The following is a 21,211-nucleotide window of genomic DNA, read 5'->3' on the forward strand; positions in this document are numbered from 1 at the left end:
GAGCTAGATTCACAAAACTGCAAGTTTCCCAATATTTACAAGGAGAGAAGTTCATAAATCACAGGAACGGACAAGGAAGGGTGTAAAGGGAGTAGACTGAGGTGGCTTTGGAGAGCAGCAGGTGCTGTGAATTCTGAAATGACAGCTGAGCCTTGCCCTCACCGCGCAGCAGAGCCAGCAAAGCGACCGTGATCGCACGCTTTCACTCGTTTCTAAACTTCAGTGCTTCTTCAGAATAGCTCTTAGAATTTATAATGGAATTGAGAAAATGGAATTTATTTTGTAATCTTACTCGACTGTAATTTTTTGCTTTATTTTTACCCTGTATTTTGACTTGTAAAACCAAGTATGTCAAAACTGACATTATATTAATATTATCCATTGTAAAGTAGAACTATGCCAAAATATTTTAATTTGATCAAAAAGATACTCTTTGAGCTACCATATGATCCAGCAATCCCACTCCTGGGCATATATCCAGAAAAGACAAAAACTCTTAATTCAAAAAGATACATGCATCCCAATATCCATAGCAGCACTATCTACAATAGCCAAGACATGGAAGCAACCCAAATGCCCATCAGCAGACGACTGGTTTAAGAAGATGTGATACATAAAATGGAATATTACTCAGCCATAAAAAAGGATGAAATAATGCCATTTGCAGCAACAGGAATGGACCTAGAGATTATCATACTCAGTGAAGTAAGTCTGACAGAGAAAGATAAATATTACATGATATCACATATGTGGAATCTAAAAAATAATACAAATGAATCTATATACAAAACAAAGGACTCACAGACACAGAAAACAAACTTATAGTTACCAAAGGGGAAAGGAAGGCAGGAGAGGGATAAATTAGGAGTTGGGGTCAACAGATACATACTACTATATATTAAATAGATAAGCAACAAGGAGTTACTGTAAAACACAGTATATATCTTACAATAACCTATAATGGAAAATAATCTGAAAAAATATATATGTATAAAACTGAATCACTTTGCTGTACACCTGAAACTAACACAACATTGTAAATCAACTATACTTCAATTAAAAAAAAAAAAGAGAGAGACTCTTTGCCCCTCTAGCTGGATGGGAGTCATGTCGGGCCACCCCGTTCTCTCACGGATGCCCCTGCAGTTGCAGCCCAGCCAGTATGTAGCCTCCTGAGCTACCGTCTGGCTGTCCTCCCAGCTGTGTTTCCCACCAGGCAGTCTCAACTCTTCTCCCAGCCACATCTTACCACTATTCAAAATCACATACTTGTTTTCTTCATGAATGTTTCCTAAGATAAGACGGATGCCTGGACTTTCCTCACTCATCCTGAGCAATGCAAAATAGGGCAGGTTTATGCCCTGTGATTCTGTACAGGACCTCCTTCCTGTGCGAAATGGAAGCACCTCAGCATCTTGGAATGTGACAGGGAAGGGATCTTAGTGGTCAACCAGAGGAAACTGAGGCCCAAAGAGATTAAGTGACTTGCCCAAGGTCACAGGCCTAGGGGATCAGCCGGAAAAGGAATCCGGGACTCCTGACTACAAGAAGTCAATATTCTTCCCATTTCAAAAAATGTTAAGAAAATGAGGGATAATCTAACTTCTTCAGAGTGACCCCACAAGCCTAAATTGAAGATAATTTCCAAAGATATTAGACACATGTGGGACTTTCCAACTGAACAGCACCTTCTCACTTAATTGGGGGATTTTATAGAAGGGATATAATTTAAGTGGGGTAAGAATAATTGTCTTAATTGGACTTGCAGCAGCACAGCTATCCACAGAGGAAAGAGACACCAGATCACATCTTACATCCATCAGCAGGGGAAGGCGGGTCACCCTCTGCATGGGGAGAATGAGAAAAGAGATCATGGGTAAGTTCCTACAGTCTTCGTGGGACTCGATTCGGGACAAAACTTCCTTAAACGATGGGTTGGTGGCTCTGAGGAAAAACAAAGAAAGACAAAACTTCAAAATACTTCCTCTTCAAGTTAAGAAGTAAAAATGTATAATAAAATATTGTGATACATTCATATATTATCAATGATTTTTAAATATAGAAACAACAAACACATAATTACATAGAGAGACATGCATGGCTTATCTGCCTTTTACTGTCAAGACTGAATATAAGATATAAATTTAAGGGAACAATATGAACAATAAGATGAAAATGTATGGGCTAGAAATTTTTAAAAGTAGAAAGTAAACTAATGAAGAAGCAATGGTATCATAATGGTGAATGTACACATTATAAATTAGTATACACACTAGAACTCATATCTGATAATCTATAAACATTCCATTTAAAAGATAACACATGTTTTAAGCCACTTCTCTAGCCCGAGATAATAATCTAAGAGAGAAATGTCAGACTGGATTTACTTACTAGGAGGCTTTTGGACTTTTTCAAAGCTTCTAAGACAGAAAACCTTCTGATCATGCCAGCCAGAATATTCCTCCTCTCCCACTGACGTTAGAACAGTGTTAATACTGCCAGAACATTTTTACAGAATTTAGCAAGATACATCGACAAAAAGGACCTCACGTGGAACCACCCTATAACTTTCAGGGAAGGCCAAGAGGGGATTCCAGGAAGAATGGAGCCTCCGAAAGGGCCCCAGCTTGCCAAATAAAAGATCTAGTATTCAGTAAAGACAGAAGTCAAACCGAGGTCTTCTGACTTTCAGTGGGTCCCTGACACTGTATCGCTCACTCTGTCACCTCACTTCACCCCAAAGGGAGCTCTGAGGAGTTCCAGGGTGACTTCTGAGGAGGGCGGGTGGGGTGGGGGGAGGCCAAGAAGCGGGGTAGTGGCAATTGGAACCTTTTTGAAAAAAATACACTTTGAAACTTGGATGGCTGGGTTCAAGGCTGCTAGAAATAAATTAGGAAATACCCAGAAGAACAAAGTAAAAGAAAGAACACAGAAAGGTTTTAATCTCATTTTCTTAAATTGAGGAGTTTTAGGTTTCCTGCTAGCTTGGAAAAGATTTTTAGGAAGTTTAAAAAAAAAAAACAAATTCTAAACCAGTTGCATATTTAAATTACTTAGGCCCCAGGCCCCCCTCCACCCACCCACCCCCCCACCTCCAAAGATTCTGATGAAACAGTCTAGGATGCACCCTGGGCATTGTTTGTTGGTTCCCAGATTCCAAACGGCAACTGAAGTTGAAAGTCACAGCCTTAAATGTAAATTTACATCAACTGCAACAAAGTTTCTGAAAACACAGCTACTAATTTCCATGTGAAAGCTCCAATGATGGTATCACTGAGCAAATTTAAATAAAACCTTTATTTCTCAAGAATTGCATAAAGTACAGCAGTACCTATTCGCATTTTTTGAAATCCTGCAATACAAAGTGAAATTTAGCTCTAATTCCAGACTTTGTTTTCACACATGTAACTTGGATTTTCCAACAGTTACAGAGTAACCTTTACATCAGCAGTTCCCATGGGGGATGGAGGGGAATTTAGGGAAAGTGAGGGTTGTGATTCTCCATCCCCCACCCCTGCAAGGGATGTCAGGCAATGTCTGGAGATGTTTTTGTTTATCACCACTGGGGTGTGGTGGTGCTATCAGCATCTTGTGGGCAGGGGCCAGGGAGGCTGCTAAACATGCTACAATGTATAGGGCAGTTTCCACAACAATGACTAATCTAGGACAAAATGTCAGTAGTGCCTACAAACCCTGCTTTGTACTAATAGCCTCCTTTGACGTTGGCAGCTGTGGGTTTTCTACCCTGCCTGGACGAGATTTTAATGAGAATGTGGAGGGGGAAGGGGCATAATCAGCCTTTCTCACCAACTTGGGGGCTGTTTCTCTAAGCAGCCATGACCACAGGGTCTCACACATTGCATAGAAACTGACCTGGGTTCCATGCTGCCGTCATAAATGCCACAACGCACAGGAGGGGAGGAGAATGATGACAGCCAGTCAGCCCTCAAACTGAGTTTACAGCAATGTACAATTGCACTGTCAAATAGATAGCCCCTTGTGATAAGCCCCCGACCCCGGCAAGAAAGCAATATAGACATTACTGAACCATTGCTGACTCTTTTAAGGATAGAGATAGCATATATATCACAAAATGCTCAGTAACCTAAACAGACAAAGGGAAAAAGTATGGGGGGAAATTTAAAGTTTAATTCTTTTTTGTTTCATAGTTAAAGCCTTTAAGAACTTTTTTAAAAAACTGCCTTCCTTCAGACCTTCCCCTGCTCTCCTTAACCCCTAACTACGCCGAGGGGGAAAATCAGCAATTCCTATAAACAACTGAATAGAGTTGTCATTTGAATGGAGGAAGATTAGGATACTTGAGAAAGCTCTGGCTCCTAGGCCCTAGTTCAACCTACTCAAAAACTCTATCTTGGCCTCAGGCTACTTAATGGTCAAATAACAGCTTAGAGAACAATCTTCTCACCATTTAGAATGATAATCACTGATCACCAACTCCGTGTCTCGCAGCAATTAAAAAAAAAAAGAAAGAAAGAAGGAAAATAGCAACAAGCTACAATTTCATAATTGCTTTAGAGACAAAATTCTCTACAAACTGGATTTTTTTTAATCAAATGCCCTCACCCTAAAAGCAATCCTCTTAATCATTTCTCTCTGGGGCTTCCCTGGTGGTGCAGTGGTTGGGAGTCTGCCTGCTAGTGCAGGGGACACAGGTTCGAGCCCTGGTCTGGAAGGATCCCACATGCCGCGAGCAACTGGGCCCGTGCACCACAACTACTGAGCCTGCGTGCCTGGAGCCTGTGCTCCGCAACAAGAGAGGCCGCGATAGTGAGAGGCCCGCGCACCGCAATGAAGAGTGGCCCCCGCTCGCCGCAACTAGAGAAAGCCCTCGCACAGAAACGAAGACCCAACACAGAAAAAATGGATAAATAAATTAATTAAAAACTCCTAGCCCCAACATCAAAAAATAAAAATTTATAAAAAGAAAAAAAATTTCTCTCTGGAAAATAGACCATCAGGAGGCATTTCTAAATATAATTTAAGAGATCCATTAATTTCGATCTATGTGACCTAATTAAAATGAGATAATTAAAACTGTAACACTCAATATTGCTTACAACAATTTTTGTAGTGTCCGCTGTTGGTAGACTTCATTTGTGCAGTATTTCACATATGGGTCAAATGTGGATGCTGTGTGTTTTTCCACAATGTCACTTATGTCATCTATGAAAATATTATTCTGATGTCTTGCTTCCAACTCTGTAAAGAATCTGGAAAAAAAACAAAGAAAATCATTTACACTTTCTTCTGTGTGCTTTCATAGACAACAGATCATCCTCATGTAATACTATTATACGTACAGGATTTGAAAATATCAACAGTACACGGTACCAGAAAATACAAGAAAAAAACTATAAAAGAGTCTAAATTTAAATGTATCATATAAAGACCTTATTACTTCGTATGGTTGGCTTAAAACATTAATAATCCAGGGCATTTCTGTGCTTTCAGGTATATTTTAGAATGTACAGATTTCACTATTTTTCAAGAATTCCACAGATACTAGGAGGGGGACAGGGTTCATGCTTACATATTTTACTGTATTGAAAAGCATATGAGCAAAACACCTAAGTTAGTGCCTAAAAAATAGGTGTGAAACAAACCTAGTTCTGTGTCCTTTCTCTCAAAATAAAAATAATCATATCATTTAAATCTAATATATGACATTTAAATGACTTCATATATGACTGAAGATTGCGATTTAGAGTTGCCAGTGTGTGTGCTGTGTGTACTTGCACACACATGTATTGTGTCTAGTCCAGTTAAAATTAAATTTCAGATAAACAATGAATAATTTTTTAATACAACCATGTGCAAATACTGCATAGGACATCTTGGATGTCTTGTATTTTTTTCTGGCAACCTTAGATTGCATCCAATTTTAACAGAACATCAACTCAGATATTTGAAACAGAGTATTCTTGCTGAAAATGTGGTCCAGTGACCAGCAACATTGGTATCATCTAACAGCTCATCAAAAATGACAGCTCACCAGAAATGCAGAATCTCGCCACCTACCTCCCCCAGTCTGAACCTGCATTTTATCAAGATCGCCCGATGATGCGAATGCACACTAAAAACTGGGATCTTCCCTAGAGCACACTTCCTGAGCAAGTTCAGAGCGGCAGGAAAAGCTAGATAGAAATAACTATCACACAGGACTAGAGCATTTTCTTTAAAAGTGTGATGAAGGTGAAACCAACAATAATGTCTAATGTTGACTTCTGGAATAGTAGTACAAGGGAAGGTTAGTTTTCCTTAAGCCCTTTAGCATTTAGCGCATCATTGCTCCTTACCAGTTTTCTGGGTGGACTCCATAATATAAAATTCAAGGCACACGGTGAATGAGACACCAGAGATTTATATGAGATGATTAATAGTAAACACAGGCTAACATTTTCTCCCATTTATATCTCACTTCTTTTCAAAGAAAATCCTGGCACTCAAGTAAAAAAATTGAGGTCTTATTTTTATAAATGTACATGTACATTAAACTCATTTTAAAGTAAATTGTATTAGCTTGTCATCATTATCTATTCTATTTTTAAAAGTCTCCATAGGAGCTTAAAAGACAAAGAAATGCATTTTAACTCCCTAGAAGAATAAATCTATTTATATTCTGGGTAAACATCTACATTTTAATTGCCTTTAAAAGGGACTTAGGGAAAATAATCAATATGGTTCCCAACTACATGGCCTCATCATCCAAACCCCTTGTTTAAAACAGCAGGAGGGGCTTCCCTGGTGGCGCAGTGGTTGAGAGTCCGCCTGCCGATGCAGGGGACACGGGTTCGTGCCCCGGTCCGGGAGGATCCCACATGCCGCGGAGTGGCTGGGCCCGTGAGCCATGGCCGCTGAGCCTGCGCGTCTGGAGCCTGTGCTCCGCAACGGGAGGGGCCACAACAGTGAGAGGCCCGCGTACCGCAAAAAAAAAAAAAAAACAGCAAGAGGAGCAACTGAAAGTACACTTTGCTGGACTATTTGGTTTCCTCCCAATGGGATCAGGGTTCATACACACAGTTCCTAGACAGCAGGTCAGAAAAACACATCTACGTTTCAAAACTCAGTGACTTCATGTCACTTTGTCACTCTGAGTTTATTAAGATTCAAATAAAATGTCAAACCCTCTCCAAAAAGTTTCAGAATTTCAAAAACATCCAACTTCAAACCCTATACAAACAAAAACCATGTTTCTTAAAGAATATTTTCTATCTAGACTGGTCCTTGACTTCAAGAAATTTGTGATATATTAAGAAGGTAAGAATGATAAACATAAATGATATAGGAAGAAAAAATGCTTGTATATAACTAACTACATGTTGGAACATATATGCATAAGGGTGCTGGTGGCAGTAACTTTTTAAAAATTATATGAACTATATATTTTTCATTCTGGTAAAATATACATTTTAACCATTTTCAATGGCTTTAATTACATTCACAATACTGTGCAACCATCATCACTATTTCCAAAATACTTTCCTCACACCAATCAGAAATGCTGTACCCATTAAGCAATAATCCCCCATTTCCCCCTCTCCCCAGCCCCTGATAACCTCTAATCTACTTTCTATCTCTATGAATCTGCCTATTTTAGATATTTCTGGAATCATAACAATATTTGTACTTTTTGTCTGGCTTATTTCACTTAGCATAATGTTTCCTAGGTTCATTCATGTTAAGGGATATACCAGAACTTTTTCCTCTTTACGACTGAATAATATTCCATTGTGGGTACATACCATAATTTGTTTATCTGTTCATCTGTTGATGAACACTTGGGTTGTCTCCACCTTTTGGATATTGTGAATAATGCTCCTGTTAACATTCCCATACAAGTATCTGTTTGAGTCACTGTTTTCAAATCTTTGGGATATATATCCACAGGTGGATTTTCAAGCTCTCTGACTCTGCCACTAATAGTATATATCAAGAAATGATAGTATAAAACCAAGAACCAATACAGAATAAGCTGAGTTACATGGCAAGGAAAGATTATTTCCTTACGTGAAGGTGGAGTAAGAAACGATCCTTTACCTCCTGACATTCAGAGTTGAGTGGCCCATGGGAGGCATGGAACCAATTAATTGCGATATAGGACTTATTAACAGAAACATACAGTGAAAAGCTCAGGGCAGGGCGTGAGGTGAGGAAAGGTGTGAGGAGTCATCAGGGATGAGGATGGCAATATGGGGAGAAGGGGGGCAGAGCACTGCAGGCAGGGACACAACGTGGGCGCAGGCGTGAATCTCGTTGGGAAAACTGTGAGGTTCAGCGAGGCGAGGTGTCGACCACAGGAGGAACAGGGGCAGAGAACGAGGGCTGCAAAGCAAGCGGGTCAGAGCTAGACTATAAAGGTTTCACTGTCTACTGAGGAACTTGGGCTTAATCTATGCTATGGATAAGGAGAACCTGCTGGATGGACATGCTGAAGCCATCCAATCAGACAGAGACAATTGAGACAGAAGTGGCGAGAGACAGACCATAAGCAGCCCAGTGAGATGCTAACCTGGGCAAGTGAAAATAAAGCCTTGGCAGTGGGAAATCAAAAAGGGAGGACACATTAGGGTAATAATTTGGTGGGAAAGTTAATAGAATAGAGAAACTCATTAGATGGAAAAGTCAAGGAAGACATTGTGGTTTCTAGTCAAAGTTTCTAGCTGGGCATCAAGGTGGGTCATGAAACTATTCAGGTAGACAGGGACTTAGGAGGAAGGGGGAGAAGCGAGAAGAAAAGAGTTTAACTTTCCCTGAAAATATGCATGTGTGAGAATTCAGAGCCACAGGAATTCTAGGTATTATGTAATCAGGACAAGTTCGTTTTTAGCTGGTTTTCATATAAATGCAAAATATTTGTAATTTCTTTTAGCTCCAAGTGTCGTTTAAGAAAATGTTCAAAGAAAATTGAAAAAATAAGAAACCATTCATAAGGTCATTATCATGTAAATCTAGGAAATAAATATCTTAGTGGCAAAGATCTCTTCCAATTTCTTGTCTTCAGCTAACTGTTACAGTCTGAGGAATGCAACTACATGACCAAAAACAACAGTAACTTGGCTTTTCCCAATGAAAAGGAAAATTCATTTATCACTCTAGAAGGTTTGCCAAAGTACAAGATTAAAAACAAAATACTAATGAAATATCTATGCTATTTATTTTAACATAATATAAACGAAGCCACCCATCTTTTATTTAGACACTGGCACAATTAAAACATAATTCAAAGCTTTCTATGTTAAATTATATCGGTTATTTTTGGAAAATTTGCGTATTTTACTAAGTGAGCTGAGCTACAAACAGGCCAAGAAAGTATTACTAAAGAATGAGGTATTATTTCAATAACCAAGAAAGCCGGAGAGCCAAATGAAGCAAAGAGAAAAGCATTCTGGTTCCCTAGATGAAACTTGAATGAGTCTGTGAAGCAATTTGGCTTACTTGAAGGATAACTTTTTAACGGAAATCTACTTCAGCCCAGTGAATTTTTCTTTCTGGCACAATACCTTCATTATTTCCTCTTTGTAGCATTACCAAAATGATCATGTTTTACAACCAATCATGTTACACAACCTTTCTTTTTCTTTTCCCACCAAAATTCTAATGTCATCATCGCTAACGTCTAGATTTTGAGAAACCTCTGATGAACCGGGAAAGGCTTCCTGGAAGCACTGCCTCTTAACCAGAAACCCAGGTTAGCCCTATTTGACTGTTGACTCACCATCACCAGCATCCGGTGGCTCTGAATTCTCACAGATGCATATTTTCAGCTGTCTATTTGACACGTCCAAAGGAAAATTAAACTGCTTGCTTCTTGCTTCTTCTCCCTCCACCTAATCACATCCATACTTCACATGAGCACTGCAAATGACTGCAGCCTGCCCGGGTGAGCTCCTTGGCTATGCAGAGAAAGGTCAGACCACCAAGAAACACAAGGGCAGCCTCCCAGGAGGTGGGGACTTCAAGATGAGAACTATAGGGCCATGTTTGAGGAGCCTGCTCAAGGCCTGTAACCTCTCCTCTAATACTTCCTAGAGCTGCAGGGACCGGATACTCCTTAGGCTTTTTGTGGTTGCTTTATCAAGTGATGGTCTTAAATGTGGCACTCCATTTTCAGGGAAAAAACAAAGTCAACAGTGATATAGCCTCTTCTGATACACTCAGCACACATACTTTTGTGAGCATCACTTTCTCCCTTCCGTAGGAGGCCGAAAAGACCTACAAATTGAGGCTAAATGTCCCCATACCATTACTAACAGTCTTCTTAAAATTCATCAGGTCATGTCATTGGCATGTCAGGGACGAGCATTCCTGAGAGCTCTTGAAGACGGTACAGTAAATCCGCCCAGCTACAAAAGAGATTAAAACTTATTTAATGCAGACAACAAATCTGGTTTCATCAGTCAGCCAACAAAATTTCTTCCCATGTGCCTAGCACAGGATGACATGCTTCCGCGGATGTCAAGGAGCAAACAATTGATAATCATGACCGCCAGTCACTGCGCCAAGCCCAGGGCTTCTCATGCGCTGCCTCATCTAATTTAATCCTCAAGCCAACTTTATGAGACGGCCAATAAACCCATAAGAAAACCAAGGCTAAGAGTACTTAAGTCAAAACTTGAAACAGCTGGGCCTCAGTTTGAACCCAGAGCCAGAGGCTTTCTGAGTCCAGAGCCTGTGTTTGAACTACTACACCTACTGTAGCCTCTGCTTGCAGGTGCCCACTGCTCTGTTACTACTACTAGACATCCAGAAAAAAGGCTAACAGCTGGAACTGAAGAAGAAATATATTACTTTCCAAAAAGACCAACTGTTTAACTATCTCAGCAAATAATTTACACACATCAACACAGTAAAGACTCTCACAGTAGATTTATCCTACGGCAAGATATGCAAGACAGCAGAAGAGCTGACAGCCTCCCTAGGTGCAGCCTCCAGGAGGGTGGCGGCCAGCAATGTGTTCTGATCCCCAGCCACACAGCATGAACAAACACTGTTTCATGGGTGCCAGGTGAAACCCTCTGGGAGTCACCATCTTAGCCCTCCCTGTTCCCTGCTGCCTCCCCTTTGCCCCACTCATCCTTCAAGTCTCAGATTAAAGTTCGCCTCTTCCAGGAAGCCTTCCCTGACCCTTGTGGGCTGGGTTAGGCACCCTTATTTTATGTCCTAATAAACCTCTGTGCTTTTCCTTCGGTGTACCTACTATGATCATAATTAATTATGTTATGATTTCGTTTACCTTTGTCTCTCTTAGCAAGGGCTAGAGGACAGAGGTCATGTCTGTTTCGTTCAACACTCTATGCTCGGGACCTGACCGTAGCACCTGGAATACAAAAGACAGCCAAATATTTGATGCGTGAATACATCGAATTTGTGTTCTAAACAAATTAAAGAAAATTATGAAGATGGAACCCGTTCAAGGAATTTTGTTCTGTTGCTATTTTACCAAGAATGTAACCTCTGCAAAGAAGTCAGGCTCTACCTTGCTCTACTCACTGGTAAATCAAATCAGTATATATTTACTGACCACAAATGGAATTCCCAGAGCTATTCGAGGCACAGTGAAGGTCACCAGTGAAGACAACGAACTCCCAGCACAAGCTTTTACAATCCTGTCCAGTAGGGTCACTGAAATGAGACCCAGTTCAGCCCACGCTTCTTCAATGCCAGCTGCACTTACTGAAAACCCTACCAGACCGGCCCCTCCCTCACCTGATGTAGGGAGGATTCCAGGCCACTAAGAAGCTCAGCACTGAGCGCTCTAGCTGGAGAAGCACAGAAAGCAGGGCTCTGGTTATAATCAGCGCTGTCCTGTGCCTTTCTCGGAATGGCATCCTTTCAAGGTACTTTTCCTTCATTAATATCCATCTGCCTAAAGCAAACTCAGATCATTCCCCGATACCTTCCTCACTTGAATGAGCTGTCAGTCTACGTGGCTGCAGTATCCCACCAGAGAGGGTCATATTCACTTATGCTGGAGACATGTAACATACCAGGCAGGTTTCACATGTCTAAATGGCTATTATATAATAAAATATCTTCACTAAACAAAGAAATATTCCAGATAAGTGGCAGCAAACTATGTGCTGCTGGAAATACTTTCCTAACAGAGCAACAACAGAACATTCTGTTCTCTACCAAAACGAAATTCTATTCTGCTGTGGATAAGTGAGATTTGGGGCTTATTTGTTTGGGTTTGTTGGATTTTTGTTTGTTTTTTGGGGGTTGGCTTTGCTTTGTTTTGTTTGTTTTAGTGGTCACGTTGACACTAAAGCATCAATTTCTTTTAATACATTAGGTCAGGAAGAGCAAACGCATGGCAAGAGTAACTCCACTAAGCCACGGCAGGCATCACTGACGATGGTGCTTTGCCCACACGCAGAAGCTGTACTCCAGGCAGCCATCATCAATCAATCAAAATCAGTGATGAACAAGATGAAGTTCATCTATGAATCCTTCACCAGACTCACACTGATAGGAAATCTGTTAACTCAACAGAAATACAGGGCTGTTGCTTCTCAATGAGAATCCCTACATCCTGATCTGGTAAAGTCTCACAGGGTTTCCTCCCCAGCAGACTGTACATCTTCTCCCATTCCATTTTAGTGTTCTCTGAAATTTTCTCTCTGGGTTGATAATAAAGGGATAAGGGTTGAATTAAAAATGGGAATGTGAGAAGAAATGTTCTCAACAAAAATGTTCTGGTAGCCCTCATTCCCATCCTGAGAGCTACTGTTTGATCCTTAAAATCTCTAGGATGGTTTTTGTTAAAAGATTCTCATCATCCTGTCAAAACCTTTAAAATCGGGCTTCCCTGGTGGCACAGTGGTTGAGAATCTGCCTGCTAATGCAGGGGACACGGGTTCGAGCCCTGGTCCGGGAGGATCCCACATGCCGCGGAGCAACTGGGCCCGTGAGCTACAACTACTGAGCCTGCGCGTCTGGAGCCTGTGCTCCGCAACAAGCGAGGCCGTGACAGTGAGAGGCCCGCGCACCGCGATGAAGAGTGGCCCCCGCTCGCCACAACTAGAGAAAGCCCTCGCACAGAAACAAAGACCCAACACAGCCAAAAATAAATAAAATAAAAAAATAAATAAGAAGACCCCAAGATCACTATTAAAAAAAAAAAACCTTTAAAATCAACCTGGACATATGACGGAAAGGACTGGGGTGAAGAGATAAACGAAGGGTTTTCTTACCCTTAATACCACACAACACAGAGCCTGCTAGGTTTAAATACAGCTCCCCACGGACACTTTCAGTTCAGGGCACCCAGCAAATCCCAAAGAAGAAAGGTGGAGCTGGGGGCCGGGGAAGGGAGGGGCATGGAGAGAATACAGAACCAAGGGTCCTGGAGACTCCCTGGCATCGGTTAAGGCTCCCATTTGCTTAGTCCTTCCTCTCAGGGATCATACCCGTGCTAGAGAGAACAGAAACAGGAGCACACAAATATAGAAAACCAGTATGTTTAAAGTTCTTGAAATTTTAATATCATTAGACCAAGTTTTTGCTTAAAAATGAGAATTTAAAGTACTTATCATATGAATCTGCTTCACAGAAGCTGGAGGGAAAGGGTCTTGTTCCCATGGTAACCTTCTGCACACCCGATTCTTTTGTTTCAGCACTACTCATGCACTCCTCCACATTTCAATTTCTCCCAGAAATGAAGATAACACTCTAATGAATGAATGACAGGAAGCCTGTGCCAGCACTCCTATCAAAACGTCCTGAGAAGAGAAGAAAGCTTGTGTATGCATGGGCCTGGGATGCTCTGAGTTATTACGGACAGTTCTGCAGTTTTTAATTATGTTTTTTAAAAATTTGAGCACAACTATACATTTCCACCTAAAAGAAAATCATACCCCCACTCCCGATTTTATATATGACTGTGAAGACTGGGACCGAGTATGCCTGGTTCATCACTGGATTTCCAGGACCTAAAAAGAATGAGGACTCTATAAACGTGCTGACTGAATCAATATCAGGTACCTATCATTCCTCCTTGCCCCACTGTTAAAGTACTGTCTTCCAAGGAGAGGAACAGTGATAATATAAAACATGGACCTTCCAGGCATGAGTTAATAACTTCAGGCATGAGTTAAATGATCAGGGTCCTCACAAGGTGGGCGAGCTAGGGTGAGGCCGTGCCAAATGGCCCATACTGCTTGGCAAGTACGGCAGGTGGGTGTTTATGCTCCTGACACAGCATCCAAGACAGAGGGCTGTAACCTCAAGAATACTTTTGCTAACCCACTGCCTAGCCAAAATTCTTTGAAAACTCCAGACCTAGAAAAGATTTATGGCTTTCTGAGGAACTGTTTCCTTTTATTAGATGACAGTTACATAACCAATGCTGTGACCCTTTCCTCTTTGCTGCCTGGAAGGGTGTTGCTGTGTTTAACCCTCACTCGTAGTAGCTCTAGCAGGAGAGCTGGCTGGCAATGCTGACTCCCGTCATCCTTGCCTTGTCTCCTGTCTCCCACTCAAACAGTGCACTGCACACATGTCACTTACTGCAAGTAGACGAGCCTTTGGTGGATGCAGTTGGAGGATACATTATCGATTACAAACAAACACACCCAGAAAACGTGGATTCTTGGTTACTGCTTGGAAAGAGCACTGAGAAAGAATTTATAGAACGTTGGAACAAAGTCAAATAAAACAATGACATCTTCTCATGCTGAAGCCCCCTTTCCTATTATGAACTGGTCATTCTGGAATCAAATCAGCACAGGGAAGAACATGTTTGCCTTCAGGCACTATTTCCAGATCCTTTTTGGGTGGCACCCTTGGTATTTCAAGTCAGAATTCAATCCACAAGGAAGAGTAACATTTAAAATAAGCCCCAAATCTTTGCATCTTGGTTTTTCTTTATTAAATATGCCCCCAAAAGTTTTCTTCCTAAAAGGAGGAAATGCTTCCTACTGCTCCCATCAGCTTCATCAAGAAGAAAAAGGAATCAGGACACAGAATTTTGAAAAGCTCTAGAGGTTGGTTTCCTAAGCCATAACCTCCTAAGACAAAGGATGCTTGTCTGCATGGCGGGGGGGGGGGGGGGGGTGGGGGGGGGTGGGGGGGGAGAATTCCATGTCTTCGCTGACATGTTTCAAACCTGCTCCAGTTTATCAGCAGCTGGCTCCAGTCTGCCCCTCTTCACACAACCCTCTCCTTCACCTTTCATCAAGGATTTTTAAAATACTTTCTTTTTAGATGGTTATTAGCACAGGTTGGCAAAGTAGCCAAAGAATAGGATCTATGGGGTAAACAAGTTCTTATCCTGGTCTTAAGTGGATTTGGGATAACAATAAATTTGTTTCTTCATTTATGAAAACGAAAGGAACCGAGCAGAGAAGACTGGGTCAGCCATCAGTCCTGCCGCACGCAGCAATCAGCTCAAGAAAGACCACTGGCAACACGGGGAAGCCGGAAACATGCCGGGAAGGGGGAACAGATCCTACAGGCCAATGGTAAGGGGGCATGAAGGCATGAAAAGGGAGAACATGCAATTATTAAACCTCCAAATCACCTCGTCAATATCAAAGACCAGGCTTTCCACTTTCTTTCTCTCAACCTTTATGCTTTCCTCCAACATTAGCTATATGTGACCTCTTATCTCACGAGTAAAGTCCATTAGACAATAATACCTGTAAGTAAATACACTTCCAGCTAAAGTCCATTTTGCACTGTACCTACTACAGCAAGGCTATCGTGCACCATTACATCACACTGCTGGAAGATGTATACAGGATATTGGTTAAGAGTGCAGGTTCTGGAGCCAGATGGCTTGGGTTCAAATCCCGACCCCCTCTTCTGCTAGCCATGTACCCTTAGGCTACTTAACGTTTCCATGCCCTATTTCCTCATTTATAAAGTGGGAACAATAATGGTATGACTTCATGTGGTTCTCACGATGACTAAATGAATTTTAAAATGTTAAGTAGTTAGAACATGGTCTGGCACCTGGTACATGCTCATCAACATTAATTATTACTTAAGGTACAAAAGAATGCCTTTCCCTCCTGTGTGAATTTATACAATCCACATGTCTTTTAAATAAAGCCAGTTGGATTCCTTTTTTCTTCTTTTTAAAATTTAATTTTATTTATTTATTTTTTTATACAGCAGGTTCTTAAGGTCAGTTGGCTTTCTTGCTTTTGCAGTCCACTCTGTTCAAGGACAGCAAGTCTAGCTCCTATATCTCCATCAGTTAAGTCTGGGTGGACAGGTGTAATACCATCCCTCCATACACCGAATCGTTCAAAGTCACGTATGCACTTCCTCATCAACTTCTTAAGAACTGTAATAGGCACTTACCAATGACAAAATTAGAGGAGGATTAGCTCAGTCCTTTATAGGGTCTATGTGTTGGTACCTCCTTGGTGAGTGGGAAAGCAACAGACCAAAGCAAACTGACAATATGCTGTCGAGAAGTGGTGGAACATATATAACCACTGTTCTTAGCCTTGGCCTCCTAGTCATTGTGAGGAAGAAGTCCTGTCAATTAAGAGGCTTTAAGCCAGGCAAGGCCCAGACACACTTGGCAAAAACACAAAGGGCACCATGTTTATTTTTAGAGTCTCCTTTGGTAGGCTAAGTAACGGCCTCCAAAAATGTCCACGTCCTGTGAATATGCTACCTTCCGTGGTCAAAGGGACCCTGCAGATGTGATGAAGGATCTTGAGATTGGGAAGGCATCCTGGATTATCCAGGGGGGTTCAATGTAATCACAAGGGTCAGAGGCAGGAAGGTCAGAATCAGAGAGAAGATTTAAGGATGGGAAGCAGAAATCAGAGAGGAAAGAAGGCATGATGCAGTTGGCCTTGGAGATGCAAGAAATGGTCAAAAGCCAAGGGATGCAGGTGACGTCTGGAAGCTAGAAAAGGCTCAGTAACAAATCTTCCCCTAGAGCCTCCAGGAGGAACCAGCCCCAATGACACCTTGACGTTAGCCCAGTGAAACTGACTTCAGACTGCTGACCTTCAGAATTATAAGAGAAAAAAATCTGTATTGTTTTAAATCACTTAGTCTGGAGTAGTTTGTGACAGCAACAATAGGCAACTAATACATCCCCTTAATCTGTTTTAAGCCTCTCCCTCTTCTAACCTCCTGTTCCCTCTCCAGTATCCAACATCCACTGTCTGCATTAAGGCGTCCTGATTCTTATGGGCCCAACTTTAGAGCTTCATCAAGTCTAGAAAGCTGGAGGTTCCAGACCCAGCTCTCTCCCCTACTCATTCATTCAGTGACTACTTATGTAACACCTACTATGTACCAGGCTCTATTCTAGGCACACAGAACACACAGCCCTAGGCAGTTACAACAAAAATCCCTGCCTTCGTAGCACTTATAATCTAGTTCCTAGGGAGGTGAACCCCTCCTTGTTCAGCTCCCTTGGGGCCCTGCTGGAAGCTGGCACAAATAGCTATTAACACCACTGATGAAAAACAGAACAAAACACTTTCTCTTTTAAGTCCTCCAAAAGACACTCTAAAAAGGCAAGAGATTTTCACATTAGGTGACCAGCAGGAAGGAGAAGAGGGGGGTGGGGGCAGGAGTGGTACATACAAAGGAAGAAGGGGGGGGAGGGAGACGCAAGAGGGAAGGGATATGGGGACATACGTATACATATAGCTGATGCGCTTTGTTACACAGCAGAAACTAACACACCATTGTAAAGCAATTATACTCCAATAAAGATGTTAAAAAAAAAAGAAAGAAAGAAAGATAGGAACTAGCAGGTTATGCCCAGGGAATGTGGTGATGGACTTGTTCATGGTAGACTTTCAAAGGGGTCCACGACACAAAGAAGTTTAAGAACCACTGGCTTTGAATCAGAATAGTTTAAATAAAGCTGAATTTCTAATTATTTGAGAATTTAATTATATCTTATTAAATTAAAAAAAAAGTCTTCTAACCATAAGTTTGTTTTCTATGCCTGTGAGTCTGTTTGTGATTTGTAAATAAGTTGATTTGTGTTATTTTTTTAGATTGTTTAGAAAACAAACTTACATTTACCAAAGGGGAAAGGAGAGGGGGAGAGATAAAGTAGGAGTATGGGATTAACAGATACATACCACTATATAGAAAACAAACAAGGATTTACTGTACAGCACAGGAAACTATGTTCAATATCTTGCCATAACCTATAACAGAAAAGAATCTAAAGGTGTACATCTGGAAAAAAAGAAGTCCAATTATAGGGTTCAATGTCCATCTCATCTATTTTACATCCTACCACAGTCATTTCTCCTTCCTTTCATTATCATGAAGGTCACTTCCTTACAAAGAGGTCTGATTCACTCCAACCCTGTGCAATATGACTTTTGCCCATTTCATCCCATAAACATTACTTCCTCAAAAATCTCAAAGTCTGAAATCCATTATTAGTTACAGCTTGCTTTTTTTTTAATTAATTAATTAATTTATTTCTGGCTGTGTTGGGTCTTCGCTGCTGTGCTCGGGCTTCTCATTGCGGTGGCTGCTCTTGTTGCGGAGCACGGGCTCTAGGTGTGCAGGCTTCAGTAGCTGTGGCTTGCGGGCTCTAGAGCGCAGGCTCAGTAGTTGTGGCGCACAGGATTAGCTGCTCCGTGGCATGTGGGATCTTCCCGGACCAGGGCTCGAACCCATGTCTCCTGCATTGGCAGGCAGATTCTCAACCACTGCGCCACCAGGAAAGCCCACAACTTGCTTTTTAACTTAAATAGATAACTGTAAATGTTTTAGAAAAAAACAATTTTTACTGGAAACTATGATAAATAATTCAAAAATTTGCGTTTCCGTTTAATACACATTTTAATGATAATATTAATATATTAAAATTGTGTATACTTTAAATATAATGACATTTTACCTTATAATTGTTTAGATTAGCACTACCAGATAGAAATATGAATCACATATGTGAGCCATATAAGTAATTTAAAATTTTCTAGTAGTAACATTAAAAAAGTTAAAAACAAAAACAGAAACCAGGTGAAGTTAATTCTAATAATTTATTTACCAATACAGTAAAAACATTATCTTTTCAAAATATGATCAATATAAAAATTATTAATGAGATATTTTACATTTTTTTCATATTAAGTCTTGGAGTCAGTGTATATTTTACACTTATAGCCCATCTCAATTTGGACAAACCACATTTCAAGTGCTCAATAACCACATAAGGCTAGTGGCTGCCACACAGGACAGCGCATCTTCAGATCACTGAAATCAAAAGAAAAATCAAATACGTGAAAATCTTTGTTACAACTTAATTTATGTTTTTGTTGAAATGAAGGCAAGGAAATAAAATGTCGTGAAATGAAAACTGAGAAATTACTGGAGGATGAATTATAAATGTAGCCAGGACCTAGATTGGGAGGAACTCGGACTGCCATGTTCAGGTAGTTTCAATTCCTTCCTTAAGTAATAGAGAACCACAGAAGTTTCTTCCATTTTAGGAAAGTAACCTAGAGGTAGCAGGGTGAAGAACAGGATGTAGGGCTGAATCAGGCTGAACTGAGTGCAAAGAAGAAGGCAAAGGAGGCCAACCACAAGTCTACATACGTGATCCACTTAAGAGAAGAGGAGGCTGGCAGTTCCTCAAAATGTTAAACACAGAGTTATCATATGACCCAGCAATCCCACTCCTAGGTGTATACCCAAGAGAAATGAAAAAGTATGTTCACACAAAAACCTGTATACAGGGCTTCCCTGGTGGCACAGTGGTTGAGAGTCCGCCTGCCGATGCAGGGGACACAGGTTCGTGCCCCGGTCCGGGAAGATCCCACATGCCGCAGAGTGGCTGGGCCCGTGAGCCATGGCCGCTGAGCCTGTGCGTCCGGAGCCTGTGCTCCGCAACGAGAGAGGCCACAGCAGTGAGAGGCCCGCGTATAGCAAAAAAAAAAAAAAGACAAAAACCTGTATACAAATGTTCGTAGCAGCATAAAATATAACAGCAGAAAGGAGAAATAGCCCAATGTCCATCAACTAATGAATGGATACCTAACATGTGGTATATCCATACAATGCAACATTACTCAGCAATAAAAAAGAAAGACTTGCGCGTGTTACAACATGGATGAACCTTAAAAATTTTATGCTGGGTGAAAAAAGCTAGTCATAAAAGATCGCATATTAGGGCTTCTCTGGTGGCTCAGTGGTTGAGAGTCCGCCTGCCGATGCAGGGGACACGGGTTCGTGCCCCGGTCCGGGAAGATCCCACATGCCGCAGAGTGGCTGGGCCCGTGAGCCATGGCCGCTGAGCCTGCGCGTCCGGAGCCTGTGCTCCGCAACCAGAGGCCACAGCAGTGAGAAGCCCGCGTATAGCAAAAAAAAAAAAAGATCGCATATTATATGACTCCATTAATATGCCATATCCAGAGCAGCTAAACCCATAGAAACAGAAAGTGGACTGGTGGTTGCCTAGAGCTGGAGAAGTCTGTGGGGAAATGGGGAGTGAGCACTAATGGGTGCAGCGTCTCTTTCTGAGGTGATGAAAACGTAAAGTTGATTGTGGTGATGTCTGTTCAATCTATGAATAGACTAAAACCCACCAAATTATACAACTTAAATGGGTTATTTGTATGGCATGTGAATCATTCTCTCAATAAAGCTCCTTTAATAAAAAGCACAGCAGCTGGAAAATGGACAGAAGGGGAACAAGTTGATATCCATGCATTCTGTTCATGTATAGAGCTCTCCTCTCTTTTCCTACTTTCCCAGAGAGCAGATTCTGTGTGTGTTTCATCTCTTTTCAAGTGATTCTTACAAAAAGTCCCAAGGTTTAAATAAACGAGAGCTGTTCTGGTTCAGGCCAGGTCAGGAGGCCCAGAGTCCAGTTGTTTGGACCAACACCCATCTTGGCTGACCCTAAAGTGCCTTCAGAGAATTCCAGGGCCCCAGGAATGCAATGTGAAACCACTCAGTGGATCCAAAGGGCTGAGAGATGTGGGAATGTGAAGCATCTTTGTAGGGTTAGTGGGGCAGCGGCGGGGAGGAGTCCAGCCAGAATCTCCCAGTCACACCAGGGAACGGCAGACAGCGTGTCCACACCAAAGCAGCCCTGCCCCGCTGCTCACGCCTTCAATCCAAGTGACAACTGTCAGCCTTCTGCCTCCTCACCATAGACTCCCTCGTAAGGGTGAGTAATGGGTTCATTTATAGAAAGCTAAGAGAGGTTTTTTTTTACATCCTCCCATAAGGCTTTCAAAGA

General features: G+C 41.5%; 1 protein-coding gene across 1 annotated transcript in view; it reads right to left on the minus strand.

Annotated features, from left to right (window-relative positions):
- The window catches only part of ARHGEF26 (Rho guanine nucleotide exchange factor 26), a 154,269-nt gene that overhangs the window by 63,827 nt on the left and 69,231 nt on the right, over positions 1–21,211 (minus strand). Inside the window, exons 7-8 of the mRNA XM_079923069.1 lie at positions 5,079–5,231; positions 1,815–1,944 (exon numbers count right to left, since the gene is read on the minus strand). Coding sequence (XP_079779195.1) covers positions 1,815–1,944; positions 5,079–5,231 — 283 coding nt within the window. The remainder of the gene's footprint in view (positions 1–1,814; positions 1,945–5,078; positions 5,232–21,211) is intronic.

Source organism: Stenella coeruleoalba (assembly GCF_951394435.1).
Source record: "Stenella coeruleoalba genome assembly, chromosome: 5".
NCBI lineage: Eukaryota > Metazoa > Chordata > Mammalia > Artiodactyla > Delphinidae > Stenella > Stenella coeruleoalba.